Source organism: Anas acuta, chromosome 29, assembly GCF_963932015.1.
Source record: "Anas acuta chromosome 29, bAnaAcu1.1, whole genome shotgun sequence".
NCBI classification, from domain to species: domain Eukaryota; kingdom Metazoa; phylum Chordata; class Aves; order Anseriformes; family Anatidae; genus Anas; species Anas acuta.
In genome coordinates, this window is record NC_089007.1 from 3,477,840 (window position 1) to 3,504,740 (window position 26,901).

At 49.9% G+C, this 26,901-nt stretch overlaps 3 protein-coding genes and 1 long non-coding RNA gene across 4 annotated transcripts in view; 1 reads left to right on the forward strand and 3 right to left on the reverse strand.

The window, feature by feature from the left end:
* Window positions 1–138: 138 nt before the first annotated feature.
* LOC137845954 (uncharacterized) overlaps window positions 139–26,901 on the forward strand; it is a 44,674-nt gene continuing 17,911 nt past the window's right edge. The window contains exons 1-5 of the long non-coding RNA XR_011090334.1: window positions 139–1,351; window positions 3,073–3,216; window positions 10,253–10,382; window positions 22,478–22,745; window positions 24,746–24,860. This is a non-coding gene — a long non-coding RNA (uncharacterized lncRNA). The remainder of the gene's footprint in view (window positions 1,352–3,072; window positions 3,217–10,252; window positions 10,383–22,477; window positions 22,746–24,745; window positions 24,861–26,901) is intronic.
* On the reverse strand, window positions 1,607–5,658 carry LOC137845939 (keratin, type II cytoskeletal 5-like). The gene is made up of 9 exons (XM_068663487.1): window positions 5,068–5,658; window positions 4,396–4,610; window positions 4,030–4,090; window positions 3,816–3,911; window positions 3,375–3,539; window positions 3,047–3,172; window positions 2,447–2,667; window positions 2,134–2,168; window positions 1,607–2,028 (listed from the first exon to the last, which is right to left on the reverse strand). Exons 1-9 carry the CDS (start codon window positions 5,560–5,562, stop codon window positions 1,811–1,813), a joined length of 1,632 nt encoding a protein of 543 aa, XP_068519588.1. The 5' UTR covers window positions 5,563–5,658; the 3' UTR covers window positions 1,607–1,810.
* Window positions 8,818–13,630, reverse strand: LOC137845940 (keratin, type II cytoskeletal 5-like). The gene is made up of 9 exons (XM_068663488.1): window positions 13,121–13,630; window positions 11,894–12,108; window positions 11,279–11,339; window positions 10,992–11,087; window positions 10,587–10,751; window positions 10,227–10,352; window positions 9,768–9,988; window positions 9,454–9,485; window positions 8,818–9,345 (listed from the first exon to the last, which is right to left on the reverse strand). The coding sequence occupies exons 1-9, from the start codon at window positions 13,628–13,630 to the stop codon at window positions 9,149–9,151; spliced, it is 1,623 nt and encodes a 540-aa protein (XP_068519589.1). The 3' UTR covers window positions 8,818–9,148.
* LOC137845937 (keratin, type II cytoskeletal 5-like) lies at window positions 19,616–26,488 on the reverse strand. The gene is made up of 9 exons (XM_068663485.1): window positions 25,801–26,488; window positions 25,002–25,216; window positions 23,203–23,263; window positions 22,570–22,665; window positions 22,110–22,274; window positions 21,790–21,915; window positions 21,137–21,357; window positions 20,753–20,787; window positions 19,616–20,626 (listed from the first exon to the last, which is right to left on the reverse strand). Exons 1-9 carry the CDS (start codon window positions 26,383–26,385, stop codon window positions 20,289–20,291), a joined length of 1,842 nt encoding a protein of 613 aa, XP_068519586.1. The 5' UTR covers window positions 26,386–26,488; the 3' UTR covers window positions 19,616–20,288.

Below are 26,901 nucleotides of genomic sequence, written 5' to 3' on the forward strand. Positions count from 1 at the left end.
CTAATCAGCTTGGTATGCTGGCACCTGGCCACCTTTCCCAGCCCGTTAATCACCTGGCTCACTAATGCAACAGGTTGGCAACCTTCAGGCTCATAAAACTAACTGAAATTTCTAACCTGTGTTTTTCAGAGTGGTGATTACTGTACTGGTGGGAATATATATACGTATATGTATATATAAAATATATCTGTGTGTCTGAACGTTCCCCTTGAGCTTGCTTTTAGCTAGGTGTCGGTGCCCATTTAATTTAAAGCTGACAGGACTGCATTTTCCAGAAGAGGGAAAGTAGAGATGTTGAAAGTGCTAATTTGATATGCTTCACTAAAGAAAAAATCTGAATTTGCTCCTCAATTGCTCCTGGGGTAGGAGTGACCTGTCTTGACCTAGGAAAAGAGAAGTTAGATGTCTTGGTCTGTGCTCCTCAGCTTTGCAAGCAAGACTTCATCAGCACAGTGGTACTTCTGATAAAGATGATAATTTGGGAGGCACCTGTGCCTTTCTGTTGGCTACAGGGGGAGCCTGGATGCTTTGCCTAGCAAATAGGCTGAAAGCAGATGGTCCCCCAGAGAGAGAACAGGCTGCCATGTGAAACTCCAGGCCGTCAGATACCTGTTTGCTGTTGGATAGCGTTGGAATAGCCTCCAGCAAGCCAAATACCTGTTCTGCTGGTGTCAGGAGAAATATGGTCCAGAGATGCCAAAGAAAGACGGGCAGGTGTTAACAAGGACAAGCCATTTCCTTTCAGGTAGCGTGTTATTGTGCTTAGATCTGGAGGATTAATGAAAAGCAGGGGGTTATTGTATCGCCTTCTCTTTAGGCTAGGAGTCGGCGTGCCCTTAATGTGCGTCACGTTTACCTCTAGCGCTTTAGTCACTCAGCAGGGTTGTGTCAGAGACTGAACCAGCACAATCTGCTGCGGTAACCTCGGCACAGGGGTTGTTCCTTAATATGGGCTTTGGTGCTTTTGTAGTTAGCCTCTCATTTCTGCTGTTCAGGGGAGGGGAACTAAGCCTTCCTTACTCTCAGGGTCTAACACATCTTCAGCCTATGTCTAAGAACTTGATTCTTTCCAAAGAGGTTGAGTTTGGGGGTTTAAAGGGTCTTTTACATTTCAAATGATGGTAATGTCAGTGATGGCATTGTATTAAATCCTACAGCTGCTGTGTGTGTACAGAACACAAGAGCTGAACTACTTGCTTGTTGGAGGAAAAAATGGCTTTATATCCCTCCCTGACTCCTAACATAAAACCTTGAAAGATTACAGGGGTTTGGGTGTGATCAAGGTGGCCTGAAGCTGCAGAGATGCTGTAATAGAGAAATGAAGATAGAAGGACATCGTCACTAATGCCTGGTAAGGAAGGTGGTATTTTCCTTTTCTATAGCAGAAAAAAATCTTGTTCACGCAAATGGGAATGGAACATCACATTCCCAGTTCCTCTGAGATATAAGTGGTACTCGTGGAGTTTCAGTGAGGGCAGAGGAAGGAAAGGTCTCAACTGTTGTGTGTGTGACTTGTGTTTCCCTTCAGCTCTGCTCTGCTCTGTCAGGTGCTCTTTCCCCTGTGGCGCTATAAAGTAATTGAAATTGAAAGGAGAATGCAACAGAATGAATTTCACGTGCCTTTTATTAGACAAATTCTGGGAAATGAGGCTTTCAGAGAGTCAAAAAACAAACAGGAGCATGACATGTTTTATATAAATAAGGACAGACAGCTTTGACTTCCAAACCTTTTGCAAGTAACAGAGTAAAGATTGCACACAACATGAGAGGAAGGTTGGCACACACGGGCTAGCAGTGCTGATGTCTGACTTTAGTAGCATCTCTTGCTTGAAGAGGTGCTGGAGACGTACTTCATGCTGGAACTGCTTCCACCAACCACGCATGACCCGGCCATGCCTTGTCCACCTGAGCCGAATGAGCCGAAGCCCATTCCTCCAGCACAGACCCCACCTCCAATACCGCTGCTACCCCCAAAGCTGTGAGAGTTTCCACTTCCATATCCTGATCCTACAGAGGTTCTGGTCACAGCTGCAAGAGGAAAGCACCCTTGTTAGAGGCATCCACAAACAGGGACCCCTGAGTGGCAGGCAGAGCAATGTAAAGGTCACAAAACCGTCTTTACAAGTTACTTACAGATATTCACTGCACCAGCACCTTCTCCAGAGAGCCTGTTAGGGAGCAAAAGGAGACAGTAAGCTTTTAAGGGGAGCTTATGAACAGGAGCTGGTTGAAAAAGCAGCAGAACTTTTAAAAATGTTTTGGTGGAAGTTGCAAAGTTTGCACAAAAAGCTGCTGTATTCCTGAACGGCTCATCTTCTTCAGCAATTGCTCATCTCTAAACAGGTTCTGAGCCCTCTGAACGTGGGAAGCCCAGGGGCCTTTTCTAAACCTGACAAGGGTCTGTGACCCCATTGCACCACTGGAAACTGGAAAAAATTGCACCCACCTGCACTCCTCGCCCTCCAGCAGCTTCCTGTAGGTCGCGATCTCGATGTCCAGGGCCAGCTTGACGTTCATCAGCTCCTGGTACTCGCGCAGCTGCCGGGCCAGGTCTGCCTTGGCTTTCTGCAGAGCATCCTCCAGCTCGGCCAGCTTGGCTCTGGCATCCTTGACGGCCATCTCCCCGCGCTGCTCAGCATCCGCGATGGCTGTCTGCAGACTGGCGCACTGGGGGGGAAAAACAGTGGTTGAATTCCCCATCTAGAGCACAGATCAGTTCTTTGTACCCCAGAGTTGTGATGGCTGGCCTAGGTGCAGAAGATGCTGAATTATCACATAGGGCTTCTTAACAATCACTGGCTTGATCCATGTTTTGGGCCAGGTCATAGCCTAGATTTAATCTAATTTCCACACCTCTTTGTATCTCTTCAGGTTTATTAATATTGTCACTCTTTGTGAAGTTACTGCCCTGAGATAAATGCTGTCACATTCACTCCCTATCCAGCAAACGCACTGAGATGCATTTATTTTCATTTGCTGGATTTGGCTGGGCAGCCGAGGTTAGGCCACAGGAAAAGTCAAGCCTTTGCATTTCATCTCCCTTTACCTGTTTCTTCACACTGTCGATTTCAGACCGCAGCCTCTGGACGTGGCGGTTGAGCTCGGAGATCTCCTGCTTGGTGTTGCGGAGGTCGTCCCCGTGCCTGCCTGCGGTAGCCTGCAGCTCCTCGTACTGTGGCGGAGAGAGGAACAACTGGTCAAGGTAAAATCCATCGGGTTAGTGCCAAGCAGCGTGGGGGAACGCGGGTGTTTGTGCTCAAAGCATGCAGCTGTTCTCAATCCCAAATCAGCACTTAGAGCTTTGTAGGATTTTTAGATCTGAAGGATCTGGGGCAGGGGGCATGGTTTGCCCAGAAGCCTTCCTGGGCACTCACCCTGGACTGGTACCAGGACTCAGCCTCCTCTCGGCTCCTGTTGGCGATGTCCTCGTACTGAGCTTTGACCTCTGCAATGATGCTGTCCATGTTCAGGCTGCGGTTGTTGTCCATGGTCAGGATGACAGAGGTGTCAGAGATCTGGGTCTGCATCTGAGACAATTCCTGCAGAGGCAGCAGGCATTTGGGTGAGTCGCAGGCGTGAGACTCTTCCCCTCTTGCTCAAGGGGCAGAAATGCTCCAAGCAGAGGGTAGAGCTGAGTGTCCAAAGGGATTTTTCCAAGAAGTTTTCAGGAAGGCTTTATACAGCAGGTGAAATGGAAAAAGCATTGACTTTTTAGTGCAAAGAGTAAAAAAAATAAAAATCTGTCCTGAGCTTCTGAGATGGGAAAGGGAAGCAAGGGCATTAGGAACTAGAAGGGCATGAACGCGGGTGCTTACTGCTTCATAAAGGGCTCTGAGGAAATTTATCTCCTCCACGAGGGAGTCCAGCCTGGCTTGCAGCTCAGTCTTGTTCATGTAGGCACCATCCACCTCCTAGAAGAGGAAACATCACAAAAATGAAGCAGTTTTCAGAGAAGCTGCAGGATGTTTGTCTTGCTGTGGTCATGCAGACAGCTCGCAGGCCTGGGAGGTGCAGCGTGCATGCACCCACCTTCTTCAGGATCACAAATTCGTTCTCGACAGATGTGCGCTTGTTGATCTCTTCTTCATATCTGCAGGATGGAAATGGAGGGTTGGTCTAGGCTGATGCAGAAGTCATTTTGTTAATAACTTGGTTTTATATGTGCAGTTTTGTAGCTTGGTCTCTTAGCTCTATGGCTTTCTGCCTGTGACTTTCAGCCACAAGGCACAGAGATTCTCTATGTCACATATGCAAACTTAATCCTGGGCCTTTTTCAGAAGATTATATTAGCAAAAAAGCCCTTCTTGCCTTGTCTGACTGCACTGGTGCAACAGAGAGCTGTCATCTGTCGCAGCCCACTTGCCTGCCAGGCAGACCACAAGTGAACAGACTTACTTGTTCTTGAAGTCCTCAGCAAGGCTTTGCACCTTGTTCAGTTCACCTCCCAGGTTCTCCCTGTCTGCCAGCAAGCTGTTCAGCTGTCTCCTGAGGTTGCCAATGTAGGTCTCAAAGAGGGGTTCGATGTTGTTTCTAACTGTTTTGTTCCCCTGTTCTTGCAGAATGGCCCATTTGGTCTCTAAGACCTTGTTTTGTTGCTCAAGGAATCGGACCTGAAAAGAGAAAAAAGATATTTCAGAAACAGTGGCTTCAGGATGGTTTCCCTAAGAGAGGCCAGGTACCACCCTGCTGAAAGGGGGGAGCTCCCAGCCTGTGGGAAACAGCTGTCACTTCGTACTCAAAGACTGGGCAATAGCACAGATTGCTGAAAGACACATAGACGGAAGCAAGCATTACAAATCTATGTTAACATTCCTGACTATATGGCAAGCTCTGCTTCCTTACATCCTATATCACCATTTTCCCTCTGCTGGCTGGTCTTCTCTTAGCATGAATGTGTGGGACAAATGGTCTCAAACCCAGCACCCCTCATGTTTTATTCCCTGGCTGCTGCTGTGAGATATGGCAGTACACGAAGAGTTAAATTGCTGATAAAGATAGAACTTGCCCTTATTTGTGCTTCTCCACTGAAGAATCAGCACAGCATATCCAATAAATCTCATGTCTCACCTTGTCGATGAAGGAGGCGAATTTGTTGTTGAGGGTTTGGATCTGTTCCTTCTCACCCTTACGGATATTCTGGATGTTGGGGTCAATCTCCAGCTTGAGAGGTTTCAGGAGGCTCTGGTTGACGGAAACTTCGTGGATGCCCCCAGTCGGAACAGCAGGGAATCCAGGGCCACCCATGCCACCACCAAACCCAAAGGCACCACCAGATGCGCCACCAAAACCATAGGACATTCCAGTTCCAGCACCAAAACCTGCAGGTCCATAGAAGCCACCACCCCTTCCAGCTACGGAGATCCTATTGCATCCACCGACATTGTAGAGGCTCCTGCTTCCAAAACCTCCACCAAATCTTCCATACCCAGCAGCGGTGCCGCAGCTTCCACCTTGGGAAGTTGACCGTGAGATGAAGCTGGTGCTGCAGGCGTTTGGGATGAAGGCAGAAGCGGCACTGAACCCAGTTTTGCACTGGTTCCTTGCAACACACTGGCGAGACATGGCAGCTGATGTGAGCAGGGCGAGAGCAATAGGGAGAATAAAGCAGTGAGGAAGCGGATGAGGGAGGGAAGATGAAGTTGTGCTCCCCAGGCTCAGGCTGGCCCTTTTATACCCTTACAAGCTGGGGATGGGTCTGGTGTGGTGCTCATCTTACTGATTAACCGGGCTCGGCACGCCTAGCAGCAATGCGAACGGTGAGTTCATTGTGAGCACACGCACCTACGAATCACTTGGAAAGTTGCAGGAGTTGCATTTTTTTGTGACAGTCATGGTCTGGCTGTTGAAATATCCATGAAAATGCTAAATGCTGCCTGCTCAACTTTTGTTCGTGGCCGTCCATTTCCCACTCCCTCCTTTCACCTCTGCAGTAGATTGGGCAAGCGCTCACTCATCTGTATTTCACAGATGAATCGATCCCTTTCTTGCGTAAAAGCACATTTTATCATTTTACAGTGGTCCGAGGTTTGAGAAACCTGTTATTGTGGGTCTCTGTTTCCTGTTGCTGTGGTTCTGAGTAAACCCCAGCAGGGCATCAGCACCTCAGGCCCCAACTTGCTGGAAATTCTGGACTCCTGTTCTCATGCCCAAACGAGGCATTGAAACCAGAGCTGATACAAGAAGGAGAAAGAGGTGATGGAGGGAAGCCAGAGGAGTAATGGGGCATTAATGGAAGTCTTAGACCATCAGCTATCAAAAACCACATAGGGAATGGGAAAGACATGAAAGGTAGTTTTGTGAATGGTATTTTCGGATCTTTTCTTTCTTTGAAAAGTGTCTACGTTTCATCCTGATTCAGACTGACAGGTGATGAAATATCAGAATATGACTTGGGAGGGAGTTACCGCTGGCTGTGACGGCACAAAACCTGAGCTGGCGATTTCTCAGGGCTTCACCTTTGCGGATTGTGTGCCCGTTTCCTGACTCACGGGGTGACCTTGTCTCTACCCAGTGGGAAGCCTGGGAACAGGCTTCTCTCCCCACATCTGTTGTCTTCCTTTTTCAATAACTCTTACTCACAAGGAAATTGAGTGCCTAGGATTTGGGCTTGTAGCATTGTTCACAGTCAACTCCCTCTACTCTTATGCCGCGTAGATCCCAGGAGGTGTCAAGTGGTGCATTTCTCCAGAGAGAGATGCACAAGCTGTCTTGACTTGCCCTATGTATGCTGTGTTGTAGCACTGTGTGCTTGGGAAGTTGTCCCGGAGAAGGTGGGATGCTCAGAAGTCACTCCCAGTATCTTGTCTGGATGCCCATAACTTTCCAGGGATGGACATGCTTCTCTTGAACCCTGCGGCCCCGGGAGTTTGCCAAGGTATGTCTCTCTTGTGGGTGTCCAAGCTGAACATCAGAGGAGCAGCACACCTGCAGAGCATTGCTGGGAAGCTGTAGCCTTTGCCAGCCATTAAAAAGACACATGCAGGATCTGGGATGGGAGCAGGTGTTCTCAGATGGGTCTTTCAAGCGCACGTTCGTGCTTGCCATTTCACACTTGGAGGCTGGACAGTCAAGTGAGTTTGGCCAGAAGGTCCACTGAGGGTGATTTGTGGATGCCTGTCATCTTTTTTTGCCTTTTAGCCATGCTTTTCCTTTTTTTTTTTTTTTTTTTTCTTTTCACATTTTTCCTCCCTATTCTTCTAATGTTTCCCTTACACACCCTGGAATGAAGCTAAAATAACTGTCCTGGGAGTGTTTTGGCTACTGTGAGTTACAACACGCAGCAGTTTTTAAGACAGCTCCTCAGTCACAGAGGAGCTTCTGTGACTAAGCCACCGATCACGTCTGTCCTGAAGAATTGTGTCAAAACGTTACGGGTAGCAATTAGCAATCAGGGTATTTGGAGGCAGAGCTCCCTCCGCGCTTTGCAAATTCAAGCCCCTGAGTGCAAGCACCATTCCTTGCCTTATGACTAAGGATTTAATCTGGGCTGCACTCATATTAACGAGGGCTGTCCTCCCCTGCTGGAATACAGCCCCAGGTCATCTCTGCATCTGTTTGACAGGTCCTGCTGGAGGGGAAGCAGGAGGTTATGTAGCTGGAGATCAGAGCCCTGGCAGAGCCAGCTGTCCCTGGCCAGGACAGCTTGGCCATGTACCCAGAAATGAGAATATCTGTCTTTTTTTTTTTTTTTTTTTTTTTTGGGGGGGGGGGGGAGGGGGCAGGGGTATCTTGCTCAAAAAGGCATGCCTGGGGAGAATGAATCCTGGCCTCAGCCTTTCCCATGCTAGGTGAAGAGCTTTGTAATCTCTACGTTATGACTTATGCGATGATGCAATGGATGGCATCCATCTGCTGTGCCTGTTGGCTATATACACTGCATCCTGTTCGGTTAGGGAGAGTGTTTGGGCAGCAGAGAGGAAGACCATTACTAAGCCTTGCCCAAGCTGCTGTTTGGAGGGAGGAGGTTGCTCCTTCCCAGGAAGGAGTACGTAGTGGGAAGAAATGCCTGGAGAGGTGGTGGGGAAGGAGCATATTCCTGGGGGATATGGAGAGGAACGTGCTGAGTTCAGAGCATCCTAGAAAATTATGGGAAACTGCTGGTCTTGAAGGAAAACCAGAATACAGTCTGTCATTCAGAGACTGCCGGTCCTCCTCTATTAACCCATCACTGAGTATTTTCCTAATACATCTCTCTTCGTCTCTATAGACGAAGGAGACAGAACGAGAGCATCCGAGGCCTGAGATGAACTCCTCAGACAGGGTGGCCAATGCTCGGAACAGGAGGGGAGAGCTCTCAGGTGTTTTCACGCTGGCATTTACACTGAGATGAGGCAGCTCACAGTAAATGGGGTTTTAAGATGGAGTGATATTCTTGAACAAGTCGGGTGGTTGCTCTGACTCCCCTGGTAATTAGTTCCCTATTGTTAGAAGTTTATGCGGGTACATCACACACTTGGCACTGCCCTTTGCACCCCCTGGGAGTCGGGCTGTTGGCTGTTGTACTGGCTGGGAGCTGCATAGCAATTGAATCTTAGACCTTTTCCCCTGTGCCCCACTCTTGCCTTGGCGTGCCCTGTGTTTAGCTTCCAGGTGTTTTACATGCACAATGGGGAGAACTGGTGCATTGAAATCAACAGCAGACCTCCCCTTGGTGCTACTCTGTACCTGTGTTTTGGCTGCTGCTGGGGAGATGCAGGAAATGTGGATGAGGAGTAAAAATCTGTGCCTTTAACTGGGCAAGGCCCTAGGAAAAGTGCTTGTTATCTGCATTTGCATTTGCTGTTCCACGTCTTTAATTAAAAGGTCCACGCAATAGAATAAATTACATATGCATTTTTATTAGACAAACACCAGAAAGTGAAGAGAGACAAACAGTCATGGGACACATTTTATATACAAAATCCGGCCAAAAATGCTGAGCTGTAACAAGCAAGTTGCAAATTTAAAACAGTTGGACTCATGTTCAATAGCAGAGCCCTACACGACATGTGCTAGACAACACGGCTGAGAGAGGGTTCCTAAAGTGAGGCTCCTGTGCGACAAGACATAGGGTTTAGGTGGCCGTCGTTCCGTTCACCCCAACTACGCTTTAATAAAGGACCAGTGTTAAGGTGTTTTCTGGCGAGTGAAGGCGTCTGAAAGGAAACCTTTAGCTTCTGTAACTTCTTCTGGTGGAGGAGGTCGAGACAAACTTCACGCTGGAGCTGCTGCCACCTCCGAAGGTGGTGCTGCTCACCCCAGGACCGCTCCCGCAGCTGAAGCTGTTCCCCATGTTACAGATTCCCCCTCCCATGCTGAGGTTGCTTCCTCCTCCGTACCCTGTTCCCACAGTTGTTCTGGTCACGGCTGCAAGAAGGAGAAGGAAAGGCGTTCAGTCTCTCTGGGTATTGGCTTCTCGGTACAGAAACACAATAATGCTCAAATCAGGTAATTGTGTATATTTCAAAGACTTACAGATATTCACTGGGACGCCATCTCCAGCCAGCCTGTTAGGGAACAGAACACAGCAATGTAAGATGGTAAGAAAGAAGCCAGGTGATAGCATGACAAAATACAGGGGACATTTTGTAGAGACCCCTGGGGAGAAAAATGAATATGTGGCATAATTTGTGGATGCTTCTCACAATGTTACTGAATTAACCAGACAACCTTTCCCCCTGCCCCTGGATACCCCATTTCACATGTGCATTTCAAAAACGCCGAGCATCCCCAGCACGTGTGTTGGATCCTCCAAAACCGGGACTGGAAGGGTCGTGTTTCCCACCCACCTGCACTCCTCGCCCTCCAGCAGCTTCCTGTAGGTCGCGATCTCGATGTCCAGGGCCAGCTTGACGTTCATCAGCTCCTGGTACTCGCGCAGCTGCCGGGCCAGGTCTGCCTTGGCCTGTTGCAGAGCATCCTCCAGCTCGGCCAGCTTGGCTTTGGCATCCTTGAGGGCCAGCTCCCCGCGCTCCTCAGCATCTGCGATGGCTGCTTTCAGGTTTGCACACTAGGGAAAAGAAACCTCTGGTCAAATTGCCCGTACGGGCCCTTGGCATGTTCTACCCTGAAACCACAAGGTCTCATTACAGCACCACCAGTTAAAGCAGTTTTAGCAGCAGTTCTGTTTTTTAGAGAAAAAGGATCAAGCTGAGCAGAACTCAGTTAGGTTGTTTTTAATGTTTTCCTTCCTCCCTGCCAGTCTGGGGGGCAAATTGGTTAAAAGGATGGGTTTTCCTGCTTTTTACCTGTTTCTTCACGCTGTCGATTTCAGACCGCAGCCTCTGGACGTGGCGGTTGAGCTCAGAGATCTCCTGCTTGGTGTTGCGGAGGTCGTCCCCGTGCCTGCCTGCGGTAGCCTGCAGCTCCTCGTACTGTGGCGGAGAGAGGAACAACCGGTCAAGGTAAAATCCATCATTTTTTCAGTAACACAGTGTGTGGCAAGGTGGGTGCTTGAAAGCATTGGGTGCCTCCCCGAGCCCACACTAGCAGCTGAGTTGCTGCTGTGCAACGTGCAGTAGTGGAGAAAGGTTTCTTGGAAGAGTCGGTCCTTTTCTGTTCAAGACAAGACATGAAGACAACAGCACGGAAAACCCCAATTCCTTCACCTTGGTTTGGTACCAGGACTCCGCTTCAGCCCGGCTCCTGTTGGCAATGTCCTCGTACTGAGCTTTGACCTCCGAGATGATGCTGTCCAGGTCCAGGTTTCGGTTGTTGTCCATGGTGAGAACGACGGAGGTGTCAGAGATCTGGGTCTGCATCTGAGACAGCTCCTGCAAAGTGCGCAGGGACTAGGTGAGCTCACTCGCTTGGGAGATGCCTTTTCATCCTTACAGATGAGCATGCAGACCTGGGAGAGGCTACAGATTGTTATCTAAGGAGCTAAGACAGTTGGTGTAACTCTAAAGAGGTAAAGGATTTAGCATCTCCTGGGGGGAGAAATTAAAGGCTTTCAGAGGAACGGAGGGAGGGGAGCTGAGGACTGAAATGTCTTGGGAGGTGGTTGTACTCACTGCTTCGTAGAGGGCTCTCAGGAAATTAATTTCTTCAGTCAGCGCATCTACCTTGGCTTGTAGTTCAACCTTGTTCATATAGGAAGCATCTACATCCTGGAGGATGAGAGAATTAGGTAATACATTTTAAACTCTTGTTCGCAAGTCAGGGATGTGCTTATCTCCGCAATAACAGGCCAGGGAAGAAGGCATAAAAAAGCATTTAGAATATGAATGGATGGATTTGTGAATGAATAGGTGATTAGAGCTCTACCATCATCAGACGGTGTTCTGCAATTTTCTCTCACCTTCTTAAGTGTCACAAATTCATTCTCTGCAACTGTACGCCTGTTGATTTCATCTTCATACCTAATGGAGGGAGGCAGAAGAAGCATTTGTTTAGGCAAGTAACAGACGGAGGTGATTTTAGTTTGCTGGAATGAACTTCCTTAAGAGCATTTTGCATACAATGTTCTTTTCTTTTGCAGAGCATCTGAATAAGAGACCATGAGCATGTTCCTAGGCTAAACTAGTTAAAACAAGTACATCTAATTTTTTAGAATCTCTGCTGTTCCTTTTTTCCTCTTTCTGGCCCTTAGTCATACTTCTGCTTGTCTTAAGCAAATTAAGCATGCTGTCCTGAAACTTTCAGACCTACCATGTAATTTTTTTTCCTCGGTAGGTAATTTACTTAATAAGTCTTTGATCATATTCTAAATTATTCACAAAATGTTTGTGTATTTGGATCTGTTACTCCGTTACCGTTTATCTTGAGAAAATGGCACAGCCTTCACTGTCGGGAACTCCTGTGTCCTGTTCTGTTTGTTAGAGGACTTGTCTGGATCCCCCCTTGGCTTAAGGATGTCAAATGGAGAAAGGCTGCACCTACCTAGGTAAGTAGAGCACTCGCTCGATAGACTTACTTCTTCTTGAAGTCCTCAACCAGGTACTGAGTGTTGACGAGCTCTCCCTCCAGCCTTCCCTTGTCACTCAGCAAACTGTTCAGCTGCATCCTGAGGTTGTTGATGTAAGTCTCAAACAGCGGCTCCAAGTTGTTTTTAACTGTTTTCATCCCCTGCTCCTGAAGCAGGCTCCACTTGGTTTCCAGCACTTTGTTTTGTTGCTCAAGGAATCGGACCTGCAAGCAGAAATATGCTGAAGATGTTTTGAAAGAGCAGAGATTCTGAGAGAGCTTCCTTTACAAGTGTGGGATCTCAGTGGGTGAAATACCCTTTCCAACTGGTTGTCATAGCCAAATTCTCCTCTGACAGAAGCAGGAATGTGCTATTAGACTGCAGGGACCCTGGTCAGTATTCCAAAAAACTCTGGAACAACCATGGATTTCCTTGCACGTGCTTCCCCTTCTTTCCTTTGATAAAGCATGCAAGGTGCATACATTTTGTGTGAACAGCGCATGCAAAAACAGATAAGGAATAAAACAGGGTTTGCACGCTTATTAAGAAAAGAATAATGAAGTGCCAGTTTCCCCTCCCTTCAGCATAGCTCCTACACCTCACAAAATCTCCAAAATAATGTAGTGTTTTCCTTGAAATCAAAGAGGAGCTGCTCAACCAAGAGAAATCGAGCAGGTGCTCTTGTGCATCTAATACAGTTAACAAGGAAATGAAGTGGTTCAGACAGAGTCGGATCAGATTTTGCTCTTTTGAACTAACAGTCCAAACATGCTGGTACTGTTTCACTCAGAGTTTTAAATGCCTTTGAGGAAAATTCAAGCAGCGAGAAGCTTACTTCTCCCTAGGGCCAATTTATGCGCTTCCTTTCTTGGTTGTTTTGGATGGGTTGCTCTCATTTCACCTGAACCATCTAAAAACCTGTTATCAAGGCTCCTGCAGTGCTCAGTGCAGACAGCCCAACACCTCCACAAGGATGGGGTTATCTCTAAGAGCTTTCTTTCTCCACTGCCTATGAGATGTTAAGCAGCAAACGAAGAGGACCTCGGATACTGGATGATTAATTCATAGCAACCACTATGTAGCAGGTACCATTGCCTGGAATTTCCAGGGACTGAGGCATCCTCCAGTCTCGTTCCTGATTTTCATTCCTTCTTGCTCAGCTTATGTGCTCATAACACAGCTAAGAGACCCCATCAAAAAATGAGGGCAAGATATTTAGGGAAGCTCATGTCTCACCTTGTCAATGAAGGAGGCAAATTTGTTGTTGAGGGTTTTGATTTGTTCCTTCTCCTCCTTTCGGATCCTCTGGATGCTGGGGTCAATCTCCAGGTTGAGAGGTTTCAGAAGGCTCTGGTTGACGGAGACTTCGTGGATGCCCCCAGCTGGGAATCCAGGGCCACCCATGCCACCACCAAAGGCACCATATCCATAGCCAAGGTTAGCTGGCATGCCAAAGCCACCACCACAACCGTACACGCTACCAGCGCCACCACCAAAACCTGCAGGTCCATAGAAGCCACCACCCCTTCCAGCCACGGAGATCCTCTTGCATCCTCCAACATTGTAGAGGCTTTTGCTTCCAAAGCCACCACCGACCCTAGCGAACCCACTGCCAGCATTGCAGCTTCCGACCCGGGTGACGGAGCGTGAACTGAAGCTGGTGCGGCAGGTGTTTGGGACGATGGCTGAAGCAGCGCTGAAGCCACTTCTTCCCCTCTGAATCCTCACGGTGGACTGGCGAGACATTGTTGGCTTTGGGCTGGGATGGATGCTACAGCAAGAGCAAAGGAGCAAAGGTGCTGGCCTGGAGCAAGGAGTAGGAGGAAAAGAAGAAAGATGAACCTGTGCTTTTCACGAGCTCAGGAGAGCCCTTTTATGCATTTATGAGACTGGGATGGGTTTGATGAGGTGGATCATCTTTCTGATTAATTAGGCTTGGCATGTCCAACAGCATTCTGGAGAAAGAACTCACTCCGCACACACGCCCTTCTGAAATAATATAGCCAGGTTCTGAGCAACAGTGGTATTGTTTGGGAATAACTGTCGCCTTCTGCCGTCTTTGTAGACAGCCAGACTCTTCGCCATATCAAAGCATTTGAAAGTTGCAGTTGAGTCACTTTGGGCACAGGGAGGAAAACACCGTTCAAAATGCCTGTCACTCAACACCTCTTGCTTGAAAATTTCATCCCTCAGGATTGCTTTTGCCCCTTTTCTGTTCATGAGTAGGGTTTTTAAAAATTACAGTCCCATGTGTTCTAGGGAAAGGAATCTGTGTCAGGCAGAGCAGTGCTTTACAGCATGCCCTGCAGTATATTGTTTTATGTTTTATTTTGTGATACATTCTGCAATATACCTGCAGAAATGCTTCTGCTTCTGTCTCTGCATAGGCTCAGCTCCCAGGGCTGATCTGTTCTGAAAATCCTGCTCCTGTGGACTAATTCTTCTGTCACTCTTAAAAGGAATGAAATAAAATTAGCGTAGGAATGAAAATGAAACATTTTGTCAGGGTCTTTTGTTCACAAGTGTATTTTGACAGTGATATTCACAACCGCCTCTGAGCTCTAGCACAAGTAGCTGTGCTGGTCCTCTGGCTCGAAACTTTCAATTTTGGTGTTTTAGGAGGATGGAAACAAAGGAACAAAACAAAATTTTCGAGGAGGAGGCAAGAGTGCAGGAATGGGAGCTGCTTTGAATCCACTGTCTCTATGGAAATGGAGTGCTCCGGGGTTGTTCCCAACTCCTCGGTTATAAACACAAAGTAGTTTCCCAAAGATTTAATCAGCTCTTTCAGCACTGCACATCTGAAAGTGCGATCCTGCCTGTATGAATCCAGCAGAAGAGTGCTCCACAGGATTCCCTCTGCCCAGATCCACAGCGGTCTGCAGACAAAGACATCCTGGACCTGGCCTTTCTCAGCCGCAGGTACCGATGCAGCCCTTTGCTTTGCCTGTAGCACTGCGGGCAGTTTGAGGAGCAAGTTGAAGAGAAAATGTGAAAAATAACTTCATTCTGAGGCACGGCGAGTGTTTCTGGCCCTCGCTTTGTTTCAGGTAGTTCAGGAAAAGATGATTCATATGTAATTTATTTATACAAGAAAGTGAACTTGCAACCGCATCCCCCCGAACAGCTTCTCGTGTTGCCTGTAAGGCTGAGCAGCTGCTGGCTGCGGAGCAGGGATAACGTAACGCCGAGGAGTCACCGCCGAGCAGGGGGTGTGCTGCGAGCCGCCCCCGCCTCGCGAGGCAAAGGGAACCCCCACGAGTGCGTTGGGTCCCACAACAACTTGCCTTCAAAATAGTTTGCATTTACATTTGTGTTTTGAAACGGTGGAGGGGAAGAAGTAGCAATTATTTTATTTTGGTGTCTATTACAAGACTGAGCTTTTATTGTGAGCAAGAGCTCGATCTTGCACATTTTGCCCAGAGGGTCTGTTCCTTGGCACACATGGAAATTGTAGTAAACGGATCACAAGCAGCAAATCTACACCCTAAAGGTCGTGGATGATTGATCCACCCTGGGGCTTTGCCCACCAGTTGGTGAATGTCATGAGGTGCAAGCACGAGGGTGATCCCCCGTGGTGTGCTTGATTCATATGAGGCACAAGGTACTCGAAGGCAGATGCAGGTTGTCTAAGTGCCTAAGACTCCTTTGGACTCGCTGTCTGGGGTGCTGTCCATCCCACATAACTCTATCTAAAAGCTTTTCTTTTTATTCTCGTGTGTTCAGGGGAGATCACTGCCAAACGGCAGATTCTCCCATCCAAAGTTGGATGGAAGGAGAGGCCGCTGGAGATGGCTTTCCACCTTCCCCAGCACCATGTGGGGAGACCAGGAGGCTGACTCAGGGTGTGCAGGGTTAGCCAGGCTGAAACCCACCCTTGGTTACTAACAGCATGATGCGTCAGTACTTTCCTTTTTCCCCTCAGGCTCCCTTTACATATGAAACTTGTCTTTTTTGGCTAAAGAATATGCCAACTGCGTTGGAGTCCATTGTTAATAATAGTAATAATACAGCTCCTCCAACCAAATAAAAAGAAATTAATTTCTTTCCATTTCACATTTGCACTAGGGTGGAGGTGATGCGGTTGTCACTCATCTGGAAGGAATTTGAGAGGTAATTACAAAAGGCAGAACTGTGAGCACAAGGAGCTGTAGCTACAGGTTTGGGGTATGGGGTGATGGCAAGGGGGCCTCCACCCTGCTCTGTTGATGAAACACTGGGTTTCCAGGTAGCTCCTGGGGGAGTGTCTCCCGTGCACACTGCAGCTCCGGGCATGTAAATGAATTTGCTGCTCCGATGAAGATAGCTTGCCCTGATATGGACTTTTCCTCCTCCACCAGAGCATTATGCTAGCTCTCACTCAAGCTGTTCTGTAGTTCTTCCTCCTAATCAAACAAAGGGAGCTGTGTTTGGGCAGGTCCTGCCGGCTGAGAGCCCCCATGACGTGGCAGAGGCAGGCTGTGAGGCTGAGCAGGCTCCGAAGCCTTTTCCATCCCTTCCCCTCCTCGTTTCTTCCTCCCAGGCTGAGCAGAGGGGGCAGACGGCAGTGCGAGTCCCTGACCCAGAGGCAGGAGATCCCTTTATGCCATGCTGTAAACCTGGGAGTGAAGTCGTGGCTGAGTTTGGTTCTGGCATCATGCTGACAGCAAGGTAATAACGCTCCTTTGAGGGTAGAAAAGTGCATTCTGGCTACATCAGGGCAATAAATGCAACTCAGGCCCCTCTAGTGAGAAATTTGAACTGTTTCCCATGCACCCGGCCAGCAAGAAGCAGATATCTCCAACAGTTTTTCATCAGCTCCTGTCCATCTCTGCCTCTCTCCAGCATTCGCCCTGGAAGCCTTCATCTGGTGATGGATGCCCTTTCTCAGACGAGGCTGAAATAAATCCTTCGGAATGCCTCCGTATGTCTTCTTTGCAAAAACACACGCATTTATAAAATCAGAGCGTGTCTTACTAACTTGTGTTGGTTCACCTGTGCTACCTAATCTCAGTTTAATTATCAGTAAAGTCAAGGCTGTAATTTACGTTAATTGCTTAAATTAAAGCCTTTGGGTTAAACTTGGGCTGCTAACCTAAATTCAAACCCTACTCATTTTGACCATAATTTACTATATCATCCCGAGTTAATGAAGTCCCACTGGTTGCCCTGAGCTTTTTCCACGGTGGACCACACGACTTGCAGGGTCCCTGCGCTGTGGGGACAGGAACCTCCGAGAGCTCCTGAGCAGGAGGCAAGTGTCCGTGAATCTCATTTCCCCAAGGGATGAATTAGGATGAACTCCTCAGAAGCTTTCCCATAGGTGTTGCCCCGTGATGGGCGTTGCAGTCCTTTGAGCCTGTTCCCAGCAGTATCTGGAGGCCAGTCAGCTGTAAGTACTACATGACTTTGAAGTGTAGGTGTGACCTGCTTTCCCCAGATAATTGTTTTCTGTGCTAGCGCAGAGACTCCGATGCAGCCCAGGGTTTTGGAATAACTTTGCCTTCATTATTGTTGTTGTTGCCAGATGCTTTATACAGAGCAGGGAGGTCTCGTTTCACCCCGTGCTTTGTTGCACTTAAAAGAGCCTCTGACCTTAGGTTGGTATTAGCTGATACCTCCGTTCTCCTGCTCCACATGCAACACTGGTGCTTACATGGTGGTACCTGAAGGATCCCAAACACCCCAAGCTGTGTTGTAACGCTTGCTGAGCAACTTTGATCCCTGAGTAGGGCTGATGGGGTTCTGCTCTTCACCAAGCACCATGTGGAAAGCAAGATCTTTCAGTGTTGGAGGTTATCGCAGCAGTATTGTAACATCTCCTCCTTTCGCGTGGCCCTAGGGTATAACTTTTCTCCTGATAAAGAAGCCCATGCACTGAAGCAGTGCTGCTGGAAAGCCCCGTTATTTCGGATCAGCTCTGTGCAGGCACGTGGCACGCCCCCCAGCTCTGTCCTGCACCGAGACTGCTCCCGGTTCAAGGTTCCTTGCAGAGAGCCACCGCGCTCGTGTGAAGTTTAATTTCTCCCAATTAAAACAAACAGCACCGTTCTCAGAGCCGGTAAGATAAACAAGCATTATTCACAAGTCCTGGAAAGCGCACCCAGTCCCGGTGCACTGGGGCCTTATGTTTATTCAGGGTGCAGTGCTGCATTGCACCGCGCGTGAGCCCCGAGGTCCCTGGTGCTGTCCCGCGGCGCGTGGCATCGCCTGCAGCCCGGCTCGCCTGCCGGGCTCCGACCCGGCCGGGATGTCGCTGCCCTGGTTAAACAATGACACTCAGGCTGAACGTGCCTCGCAGACGGGAGCTGGGGATGTTGCTCCGCTGCTGGTTTCGCTGCATCCTGCGTTACCTTCCCTGCAGCCAAGATGCAGCTGATGGCACAGCAGAGTGTAATGTACACTTCTGTAAAACACAAAACAAAACAGATTTTTGAAATTTTCAATTATTTATATACATATATATATGGTTTGATAATAAAAGCCCAGTTGGGATGCCCTGCCTGTTACAAAGAAGACTGCTTTGCCAGCTTCACTCTATTTCCTTAAAAGTCTACGAATCGTGGTCAGATGCTTGCAGACAGATGCAGGCAGGTAAACGGATGCAGCCCAACCACCCAGCTCTCCCGTGGGTGTGAGCCCCAAGCCCCATGGTAGGACCCATCACGGCTTCCAGCCCTTGCGGGGCAGCTCCCTGCCTTTCTCTTGCTCTGGGTCCCCACCTGCTGGAGACACCAGGCTGGCTTGTCTGGTGCTCGCACACCTCTGCGCGGCACGATGGGTGCCTGGGCTCCGGGGGTGTCAGGAGCCCAGAAGTGTTTCCCTGCGGTGAGCACTCCAGCACGAGATATTTTTGTCTTGCAGCCTCTCCTCTCCCTCCTTGGAGACCTCCCTGGGGGTACCCACGGTTGGATTTTACAGGGGATGTGGGGTGGGTTGGTGGTCACCAGGGAGCAAGGTGGGATGCTCGTCCTTTGGGCATGACATCCCCAAGGGGCTGCAGACCCCTCCTCTGCTCCCCTCACTTCATGCTCCAGCTCCTGGGTCCTTTAAGGCTGGGTTCCCAGCTCACCCCCTGCTTCTCCAGCTGCCAGGATTGGTGCCTGGCCTTGTAGCCTTGCAGGCAGCAAGAGCCAGGAGATGCCCTCGGAGCCACAGGAGGGAGCCCGGGGACAGCACGGGCGCCTGGCTGAAACCCTCGTCCCAGCAGGTCTCAGACAGCTCCTGGGGGGTGGCTGGGAGTTGGGCCGCTGGGTGCTACAGGCAGCTTGGAAGACCTCAGGTTCAGTCAAAAACAAATCTGAGGCCCCGAAACAGCTCTTCCAAAGGAACATTTAGCAAGATGCTCATGGGTGCAAGGGAAACCTTGATGCCCAAGGATTGCAGGTGGTGGGATATTGGGCGCTTCACCCTGTGTCTGCCCCTCTTTGCTAGTGCTGCCCTCCCTCCCCTTGCAGTTGTGGTGATGTCTTCCCACCCCTCACCCCTGTTTGATGCTGTTCTTGCCATGTCCTTGCCAATATGTTGGAGGTTTGCCCCTGTTTGTGGTGTGAACCTGTGTCCAGGCTGACCATCCATCCCACCCTCCTCTCCATCCTCCCCAGAGCCATGTGGGAGTCTGAGTCCTAAACCTGAGCTCGGTCTCCTCAAGGTCCTTTCTCATGAAGTGCCTACAGAGAGTCCTTGCTGCAGCTGGGGCACAGCACGCATCAATACCCAGTTCCCAGCAGAGAATAGAATGAAGCAGCAAAATTTAAAAATGAGAGATGCTCTTTATTGGACAATACAGTATGGTAGGAAACAAAGAGGCTATAGCCATGGGGACAAGGGATTAGAAATCAGTGTGGCAATTCATACACACAGAAAGCAGTAACCTTTCCCACAGGTGCCTGAGAAAACAGAAGGGGCTGGAAAAATCTTTAGTTGCAGGTGAAACATTTGGAGGTTGTAACACGTGTTGTGGGCAGAGGCTTTTAGAGCGTCTTGGAGCTCTTTTCCTTGCTGAAGACCCAGGACTGCGGTTTCACAAGGCTGTCCCCATCATCTTAGGGTGAATGAAACGAATGCGTGTGGCCAAGCGTGGCTTTCCCCTTTCAGCAAAGTGCTTCCACTTTGCTTTAAATTTGTGACTCCGTGGGGAGAACAAGAGAGGATTGAGGACTGTGCTGGAAGAGGGCCACCGCTGGGGACTGTGACGGCTCTCCAAAGCCCTGTTGGTGACCTGTTACAACCTATGCTTTAGCCAAAAGTGCTTCATATTCTGGCAGTGGGGTCCTAGCCTCCTGCCACTGCCCCAGTGGATGAGGCCGGAGGGAGGAGAGGGTGCAGCTCAGCTATTTACACCATTGATTTGGAGGGCAGCACTTGCTTTCGGAAGGCAGGAAACACACCGTCGTCCGCACGGGGAACGCCAGGCTCACCATCCTTATCTGATGGTCTTTTTGCTGGTGGTGGTCTTGGAAACGATCCTCACGCTGCCTCCCGTGCTGGAGCTGACGCCTCGGCTGCTGCTGGAGCTGAAGCTGCTGCCTCCGCCGTAGCTGAGCCCCCCGCCGAAGCCTCCGCTTCCACCTCCGAAGCCTCCGCCGCCGCCGCTGCTGCTCATGCTGTAGCTGCCGCCTCCGCCGCCCATGCTGAGACCTCCTCCCATGCCAAGACCTCCTCCCATGCCGAGACCTCCGCCCATGCCGAGACCTCCGCCCATGCCCAGGCAGCTGCCGCCGCCGCCGCCGTAGCCCATCCCGCTGGAGCTGCTCACCACGGCTGCAGGGGAACACGGTGCGTGCCCACCTTAGGGACCCGCAGGTCCCCAAGGCGGGGGTACCTGGCCCATCGCCCCCATGGCGGGGGAATGAGTGACCAGGGCTGGAAGGGGGGGAAGGTACTCACAGACGCTCACGGCTCCGACTCCCTCTCCGGCAAGCCTGTTGGGGAAGGGGGACGTAAGTGAGAAAGCACAGGCAAGATACAGCGCTGGCCACGGGGACCAGCTCATCAGACTTTGTGGCCTTCAGCAGGGACTGTCCTCTGGTGGGGTATGGCTGCATCACAGGTGAAAGGTGACTGCCCACTTTTCTTAGTGCATTGGGTGCCAAGAGCTGGAGGAACCCAGCTTTTCCTGGAAACCTCACATTTTAAAATATCCCCTCTCTCTACCCTCTTTTTAAGTCTCTTGATGCTTCGGGCCTTTGGGGCGAGCTCTGTCTTTGGACCCAAAGAAACGCGCTCGACTCTGAAGAGCAGCGCGCAGCAGGACCCCGTGCTTGTCCTCACCTGCTCTCCTCGCCCTCCAGCAGCTTCCTGTAGGTCGCGATCTCGATGTCCAGGGCCAGCTTGACGTTCATCAGCTCCTGGTACTCGCGCAGCTGCCGGGCCAGGTCTGCCTTGGCTTTCTGCAGAGCATCCTCCAGCTCGGCCAGCTTGGCTTTGGCGTCCTTGAGGGCCATCTCCCCGCGCTCCTCCGCTTCGGCGATGGCTGCTTGGAGGCTGGCACACTAAAAGAAAGGGAAGCCAATGGCTGTTTAATAGCTACCCAAAGCTGAGTATTGCTGTGGTGTTGTGGATGCTGGCTGGTGGCTCCCAGCATGGCACTGAGAAGTCCTCAGGGGCTGTCAGAAAGGTGTCACAGGGTAGCTGAGCGGGGAGCTGCAGCCATAGTCCAGTTTCCCACAAAAAGAAGAAACGTCTGCAGCTCTTTGCTTTGCTGGGGTGACCTGAAAGCTCACAACTTGCTTCCCCAGCAAGAAAGGAGCTATCATAGCACATCCTCACATTAAGGGACCTTCTCCAGTAGGGAGACAGAGACGGCCATGCCCTCTTCAGTGCAGGGGGGACCCGTTGCCTTCCAGCCCTGCTCCAAAGCCAGGAGCTGGCTCCTTCCATGCCTGGAGTCTGCCGTCCACCATGCAGGAGCATCCCCACCATACCTGCTTCTTCACGCTCTCAATCTCGTTCCGCAGCCTCTGGACCATCCGGTTGATCTCTGAAATTTCTATCTTGGTGTTACGCAGGTCGTCACCGTGTCGCCCGGCGGAGACCTGGAGCTCCTCGTACTGAGATGCAGAAAGGAGGAGAGCACTGGTTAGGAGCCGTGGGGAGGCTGAGTGGGACTGGGAAGGGTGAGGGGCCTTCAGGGCACGAGGTGCAGGTCTAGGGGGACTACAGCCCCCTGAGCATCCTGCCCATGGAATAGCAGATCAGCCCAAGAGTCCATTGCAACATGCACAGAGATCAGTCTGTTACACACCTTGTTTTGGTACCAAGCCTCAGCCTCTGCCCGGCTCCGGTTGGCGATGTCCTCGTACTGCGCCTTGACCTCTGCGATGATGCTGTCCAGGTCCAGCCTGCGGTTGTTGTCCATGGACAGCACCACGGAGGTGTCGGACACTTGCTGCTGCATCTGGGACAGCTCCTGTGGAAGATGCAAAAAAAAATGAGTTGTCTGGTCTCAGGGGTAGAAACCATGCTGATGAGAGATGGCTTCGGAGCCCTCTCTGCCAAGCCATTTTCTTGCATTTCTCTGTACTCTGCCTGTCCTTATCTATCATTTCTATCTTATGGCTACATTATAATTTCAAAAAGGTGGTGACTGCTTTCTCTTTTACTGCTGTACAGCACCGAGCGTGACGGACGGAGCTCCAGGACACGGGAAACTGTACAGCATGGAGCTGTGGAGGATGTTATCGTAGGGAGGGCTGACCACTTACCGCTTCGTAGAGAGCTCTCAGGAAGTTAATCTCATCTGCCAGCGCATCTGCTTTGGCCTGCAGCTCAACCTTGTTCATGTAAGCACCATCCACATCCTAAAGAAAAGAAAACCAAAGACTTCTGGGTGAAACCACAAAACAAGAGGACACCAGGAGGACCCTCTCTCTGCTTCCAGGTTCGTTAATCTTTAGGCTTGTTTTTATATTGCTATGATCAAGGCATTTTCTAACATAATGCCAGGCACTGGTTGTGAGCCAGAACGAGGTTTTGGGCAGAAAGCAAAGCTCAGACTCATGGGGATGTGACTGGAGTTGGAGTGGGACTGCACAGCAGGCAGCCGGACGGTTTGGCACCGCAGCCGGAGGAGCTACCTGCAGAAAGCAGACGGCTCCTCCGACTGTGCCCAGAGCTGCTGCACCCTTGGCATGGAGCCGGTTGTGCCCATTTGTAGGGTGTCCTGGTTTCAGTTAGAACAGAGTTAATTTTCTTCCTAGTAGCTGGTAGAATGCTATGTTTTGGCTTAGGATGAGAAGAGTGCTGGGGTTTGAGGACCCCAGCTCCTGTCAGCTTTGCTTTGGCTCTGTGTGCTGAGCTCCTTTCATTGCCCTCCCCCTGGCTCCCACTTCACTCACCTTCTTGAGAACCACGAACTCGTTCTCTGCACTGGTGCGGCGGTTAATCTCATCTTCATATCTGTAAGGATAAAAAAGGGAGAGAGTTTGGGTGGAAATGAAGGGCTGAGGCAGAGAAGCAGAGGTGGGACCACTCCGGTCCCAAATCATTAATTCTGGCTCAGAGATGTATTCCTTGTTCCCAGCTGTTTACAGTCCAGAGCAGATGCAGAGCAAATGATCACTTACTCTGAACCTGCAGGGACTCCATGGTGTGAGTAGTCCCAGCTAAAATTAAAAGAATCCAATCACTGCCCTTAAAGTCAAGCTCATGCATAGATGTGAGCAGGATCAGAGCCCTTTGCAGTAAGAAGCAGCAGCAAGTATTCGTGGTGACCTTTGACCAAAGCAAAGTTATGCAAAAGCTTTCAGCCTGGACTGCAATAGCTAATAATGTAATAGTTTGATATTTGATATTTTAATAATGCTAATGGCTCCGAATAACCTGCCGCAGCATTTAATTAAAAAAAAAAAAAAAACCTTCTGTGATTCTTTAACCATGGTTGTGCAAGAGCGGATCATTAAGTAAGCCTCAGATTATGTTTCTGGGGAACTTTTTATGGCTCTGAGCAACATCCTCTCATCAGATAATCAGGGCAGGGCTTAGCTAGAAAGTAGACGGAGCGTGGAGGCTGTTGCAGCAAAGATCTGGATTTGAAAGGCAGGTTTGTGCCAGTCCTTTAACTCCCACTGGCAGAGATATCCCTGCAGCTGGATCTCGGGGTGGACAGGAGATGAAGTGAAAATGAGCCTGTGGACTGGGAGCTAGCTCCAGACTTGAAACAAAACGCATTCTCTTGCCCAGGTAGTAGCTCCAAAATCCAGACAATATCATTTGTCATTTTTGGACTGATCAGGGTTTCTAAAAGCCTATAATGCATACCGAGACCTGAAATGTACCCAAGGACAACATACCAGAAGCTAATTCATGTCAGCCCGTCCTGTCAGCTCTAAATGCTGATACATACCCCCCACCCCAAAAATCTATTCACATGCTTTGCTCTCTAGCATAAACATATCTCAATCCTCCAGGGTGTTTTTCTCGAGTTTGCACTTGGCTATCTGGTTGCATAAGGAAGATATTGTTCTCTCCAAACTCCAGCCAAAGAAAATTGAACTTCTTCACCTAAAAAAAGCACCTAAATGTCCCTCATAGTCAGCAGACACCGGCTGGCATGCCCTTAAAATGATTCATCCCGCCTCTGCTGGATGCCTTATCTCAGGATAATCTGGGACTAATTGCCACCCCAGGAAAATTCTTTTCTCTGGTTTACTTGAGGGGGAGCTGAGGCAATGGGCAAAAAAATAGAGCTGAGCATCTTCCACGTGATCAGAGGTGAGCGAGGCCGAGCACATGCGGGTTGCCTGGGCCCCTCTGGAAGCTAGGAACTTCCTTTGCAAAAAGAGAAAATTGGGGATTTTTGGAGCTGGCTGTTTATGGCTATGTTTCATCTCCTTTTGCATGTCATTCATACTCATGAGCTACGCATTTTGCTATTTTCAGGTATTGTTTTGGGGCGCCCGAGGGATCTGACCAGGAGCTCCATATGGAGCTGCTTCCATGGGTGCATGAATCCTGTGCTAAATGCTGAGCCTGCATGCAACCGACATAGCTAGAGGTAACTGCGACCAAATTTAGGTTTTGTATGTTCATTTTGCTGGGAAGAGGAACCCAGTGCAAATGCAAGGCATGTGCCAGAGAGCACGAACTGCCTGCCCTGATTTTCACATCTGTTAATCTACAGAGCGCAATCTCTTACTTGTTCTTAAAGTCTTCCACCATGTCCTGCATGTTCCTCAGCTCAGAGTCCAACCGTCCCCTCTCTCCCATAAGACTGTCTAGCTGCCGCCTGAGGTTGTTGATGTAGGCTTCGAAAAGGGGCTCCAGGGACTTCCTGGTGACCGTGTGGCCCTGCTCTTGCAGGAGGCTCCATTTGGTCTCCAGCACTTTGTTCTGCTGCTCCAAAAATCGCACCTGAGAAAACAAAAACAGGCATGCGCTGAAACCTGTCCGAACAGCACACAAAACCCCCTGCCAGGGAAAGGAGGGATCGTTCAACATGGAAAGAGGCAACAAAGAGACAGAAATTAAGATCTTCCCGCAGGATTTTAGGGCACCAGGTTCTCCAAAGTAGCACAAGCAGCTGAGATGCTTGGGGAGAATTTTCAAGAGCCATTAAGCAGGCCAAGCGCCTGTAATTGCAACTTTAGCTGTTTCTCCCCCCACTGGATGCTCAGCCCACCTTACTGGTTTAAACTGGTAGTATCCCATTGAGAGGTGTGGAGCTTTGCAATTTTACAACCAGTGCAAGATCCATCCAGTGCCCAGGCAATTTTTTATGGGGAAGGGAGGATTTCCAATTTAGCAAAATGAGGTGCTGAAAAACTCATCCTTGCAAAGAGCATAAAACAATTCTTAGTTTTCTGCCAAACCTGTGCTGTTTGTCGGCTGGGATTAGTTCAGGCAAGCCCCCAAATCCAAAGGAAGTTTCTTCCTGTTCTTCTTTCCCGAGGCAACTGAGAATATGCACGGGCTGGTGTTTAAGACCGAACTCTCACCTTGTCGATGAAGGAGGCAAATTTGTTGTTGAGGGTCTTGATCTGCTCCCGCTCGTGTGTTCGCACCTTCTGGATTTCTGGGTCAATATCCAGCTTGAGGGGTGCCAGGAGGCTCTGGTTGACGGTCACTTCGTGGATGCCACCGGGTGGGCAAACAGGGAACCCGGGGCCACCTCGACCACCAAATCCAGGACCTCCCAGCCCAAATCCACCACCCATCCCATAGCCGCCACCACCACCAGCTCCTCCTAAGCCAAAACCAGCGCCTGCTCCACCACCATAGCCAAGACCAAAGCCAGCTCCTCCACCAAAGCCGTATCCGCCACCGGCTCCGCTCCGTAGACCTCCGCCGACCGAGCTGTAGGAAATTCTTTTACTTCCACCCAAGTTATAGAGACTTCTGCTGCCGAAGCCACCACCAGCTCCGAAGCCTCCTCCACCTCCAGCTCTTCCTCCTCCAACTCTGGAGACAGAGACGGAGCTAAAACTGCTTCTGGTACCACTGCCACCTCCTACGATAGCAGACCCTGAGCTAAAGCCCCTCATGCCCCCTCCAGTTGATGATCTGTAAGAGATCCGACTCATGGTGGCTTGTTCAATTGGAAATGCAAAGAGCAGGAGGGGAAAAAAAAAAGCTGGTGAATAAAAGCTGAGCAGCAGGAAAGGAGCAGAGGGCAACGGAGACAGAAACCCCTGTGATGGGAGAGCTCGGGAGCGTCCTCTTTTATCTGCTTGGAAAACTTGGCACGGGAATTCAGAACTTGACGTGCCTTGCAGCAACTTGCCTTGTCAAACACACCTAGGCTACGGCGAGGCGCTGAAAAATGCATTGTTTGCAGGCAAGAAAGTAACGGAGTGAGGGAGCTCCCCCCACCCCCAAAGCCTGGTGCTCTGAGTCATGAAATGAGAATTGAATGGGACGACTCGCTGAGGTCTGCGCTCACGAGCAGGACGTAACACGATTCTCCCGAGACCCTGGGAGCCAGTTTTCCTTATGCCAGCCAGGGCTCACCCGTTGCAGCGAGCTTCCTTGAGCTGAAGCCTTTGCAAGGTGAAGTTTAGGGTTCCACACTTCACACGACAAGCAGGGCAGCACAGACA

Coding starts and splice junctions, on each gene's coding strand:
- LOC137845940 (XM_068663488.1), bottom strand. CDS start 13,630: ATGTCTCGCCAGTCCACCGTGAGGATTCAGAGGGGAAGAAGTGGCTTC. Junction 11,088..11,278: donor AATTTGTGACACTTAAGAAG/GTGAGAGAAAAT, acceptor CTCATCCTCCAG/GATGTAGATGCTTCCTATAT. Junction 9,486..9,767: donor CTGGAGGGCGAGGAGTGCAG/GTGGGTGGGAAA, acceptor GTTCCCTAACAG/GCTGGCTGGAGATGGCGTCC.
- LOC137845939 (XM_068663487.1), bottom strand. CDS start 5,562: ATGTCTCGCCAGTGTGTTGCAAGGAACCAGTGCAAAACTGGGTTCAGT. Junction 4,611..5,067: donor TCGCCTCCTTCATCGACAAG/GTGAGACATGAG, acceptor TTCTCTTTTCAG/GTCCGATTCCTTGAGCAACA. Junction 2,169..2,446: donor CTGGAGGGCGAGGAGTGCAG/GTGGGTGCAATT, acceptor GCTCCCTAACAG/GCTCTCTGGAGAAGGTGCTG.
- LOC137845937 (XM_068663485.1), bottom strand. CDS start 26,385: ATGAGTCGGATCTCTTACAGATCATCAACTGGAGGGGGCATGAGGGGC. Junction 23,264..25,001: donor GTGGAAGACTTTAAGAACAA/GTAAGAGATTGC, acceptor TTATCCTTACAG/ATATGAAGATGAGATTAACC. Junction 22,275..22,569: donor TGAGAGCTCTCTACGAAGCG/GTAAGTGGTCAG, acceptor CATCTTCCACAG/GAGCTGTCCCAGATGCAGCA.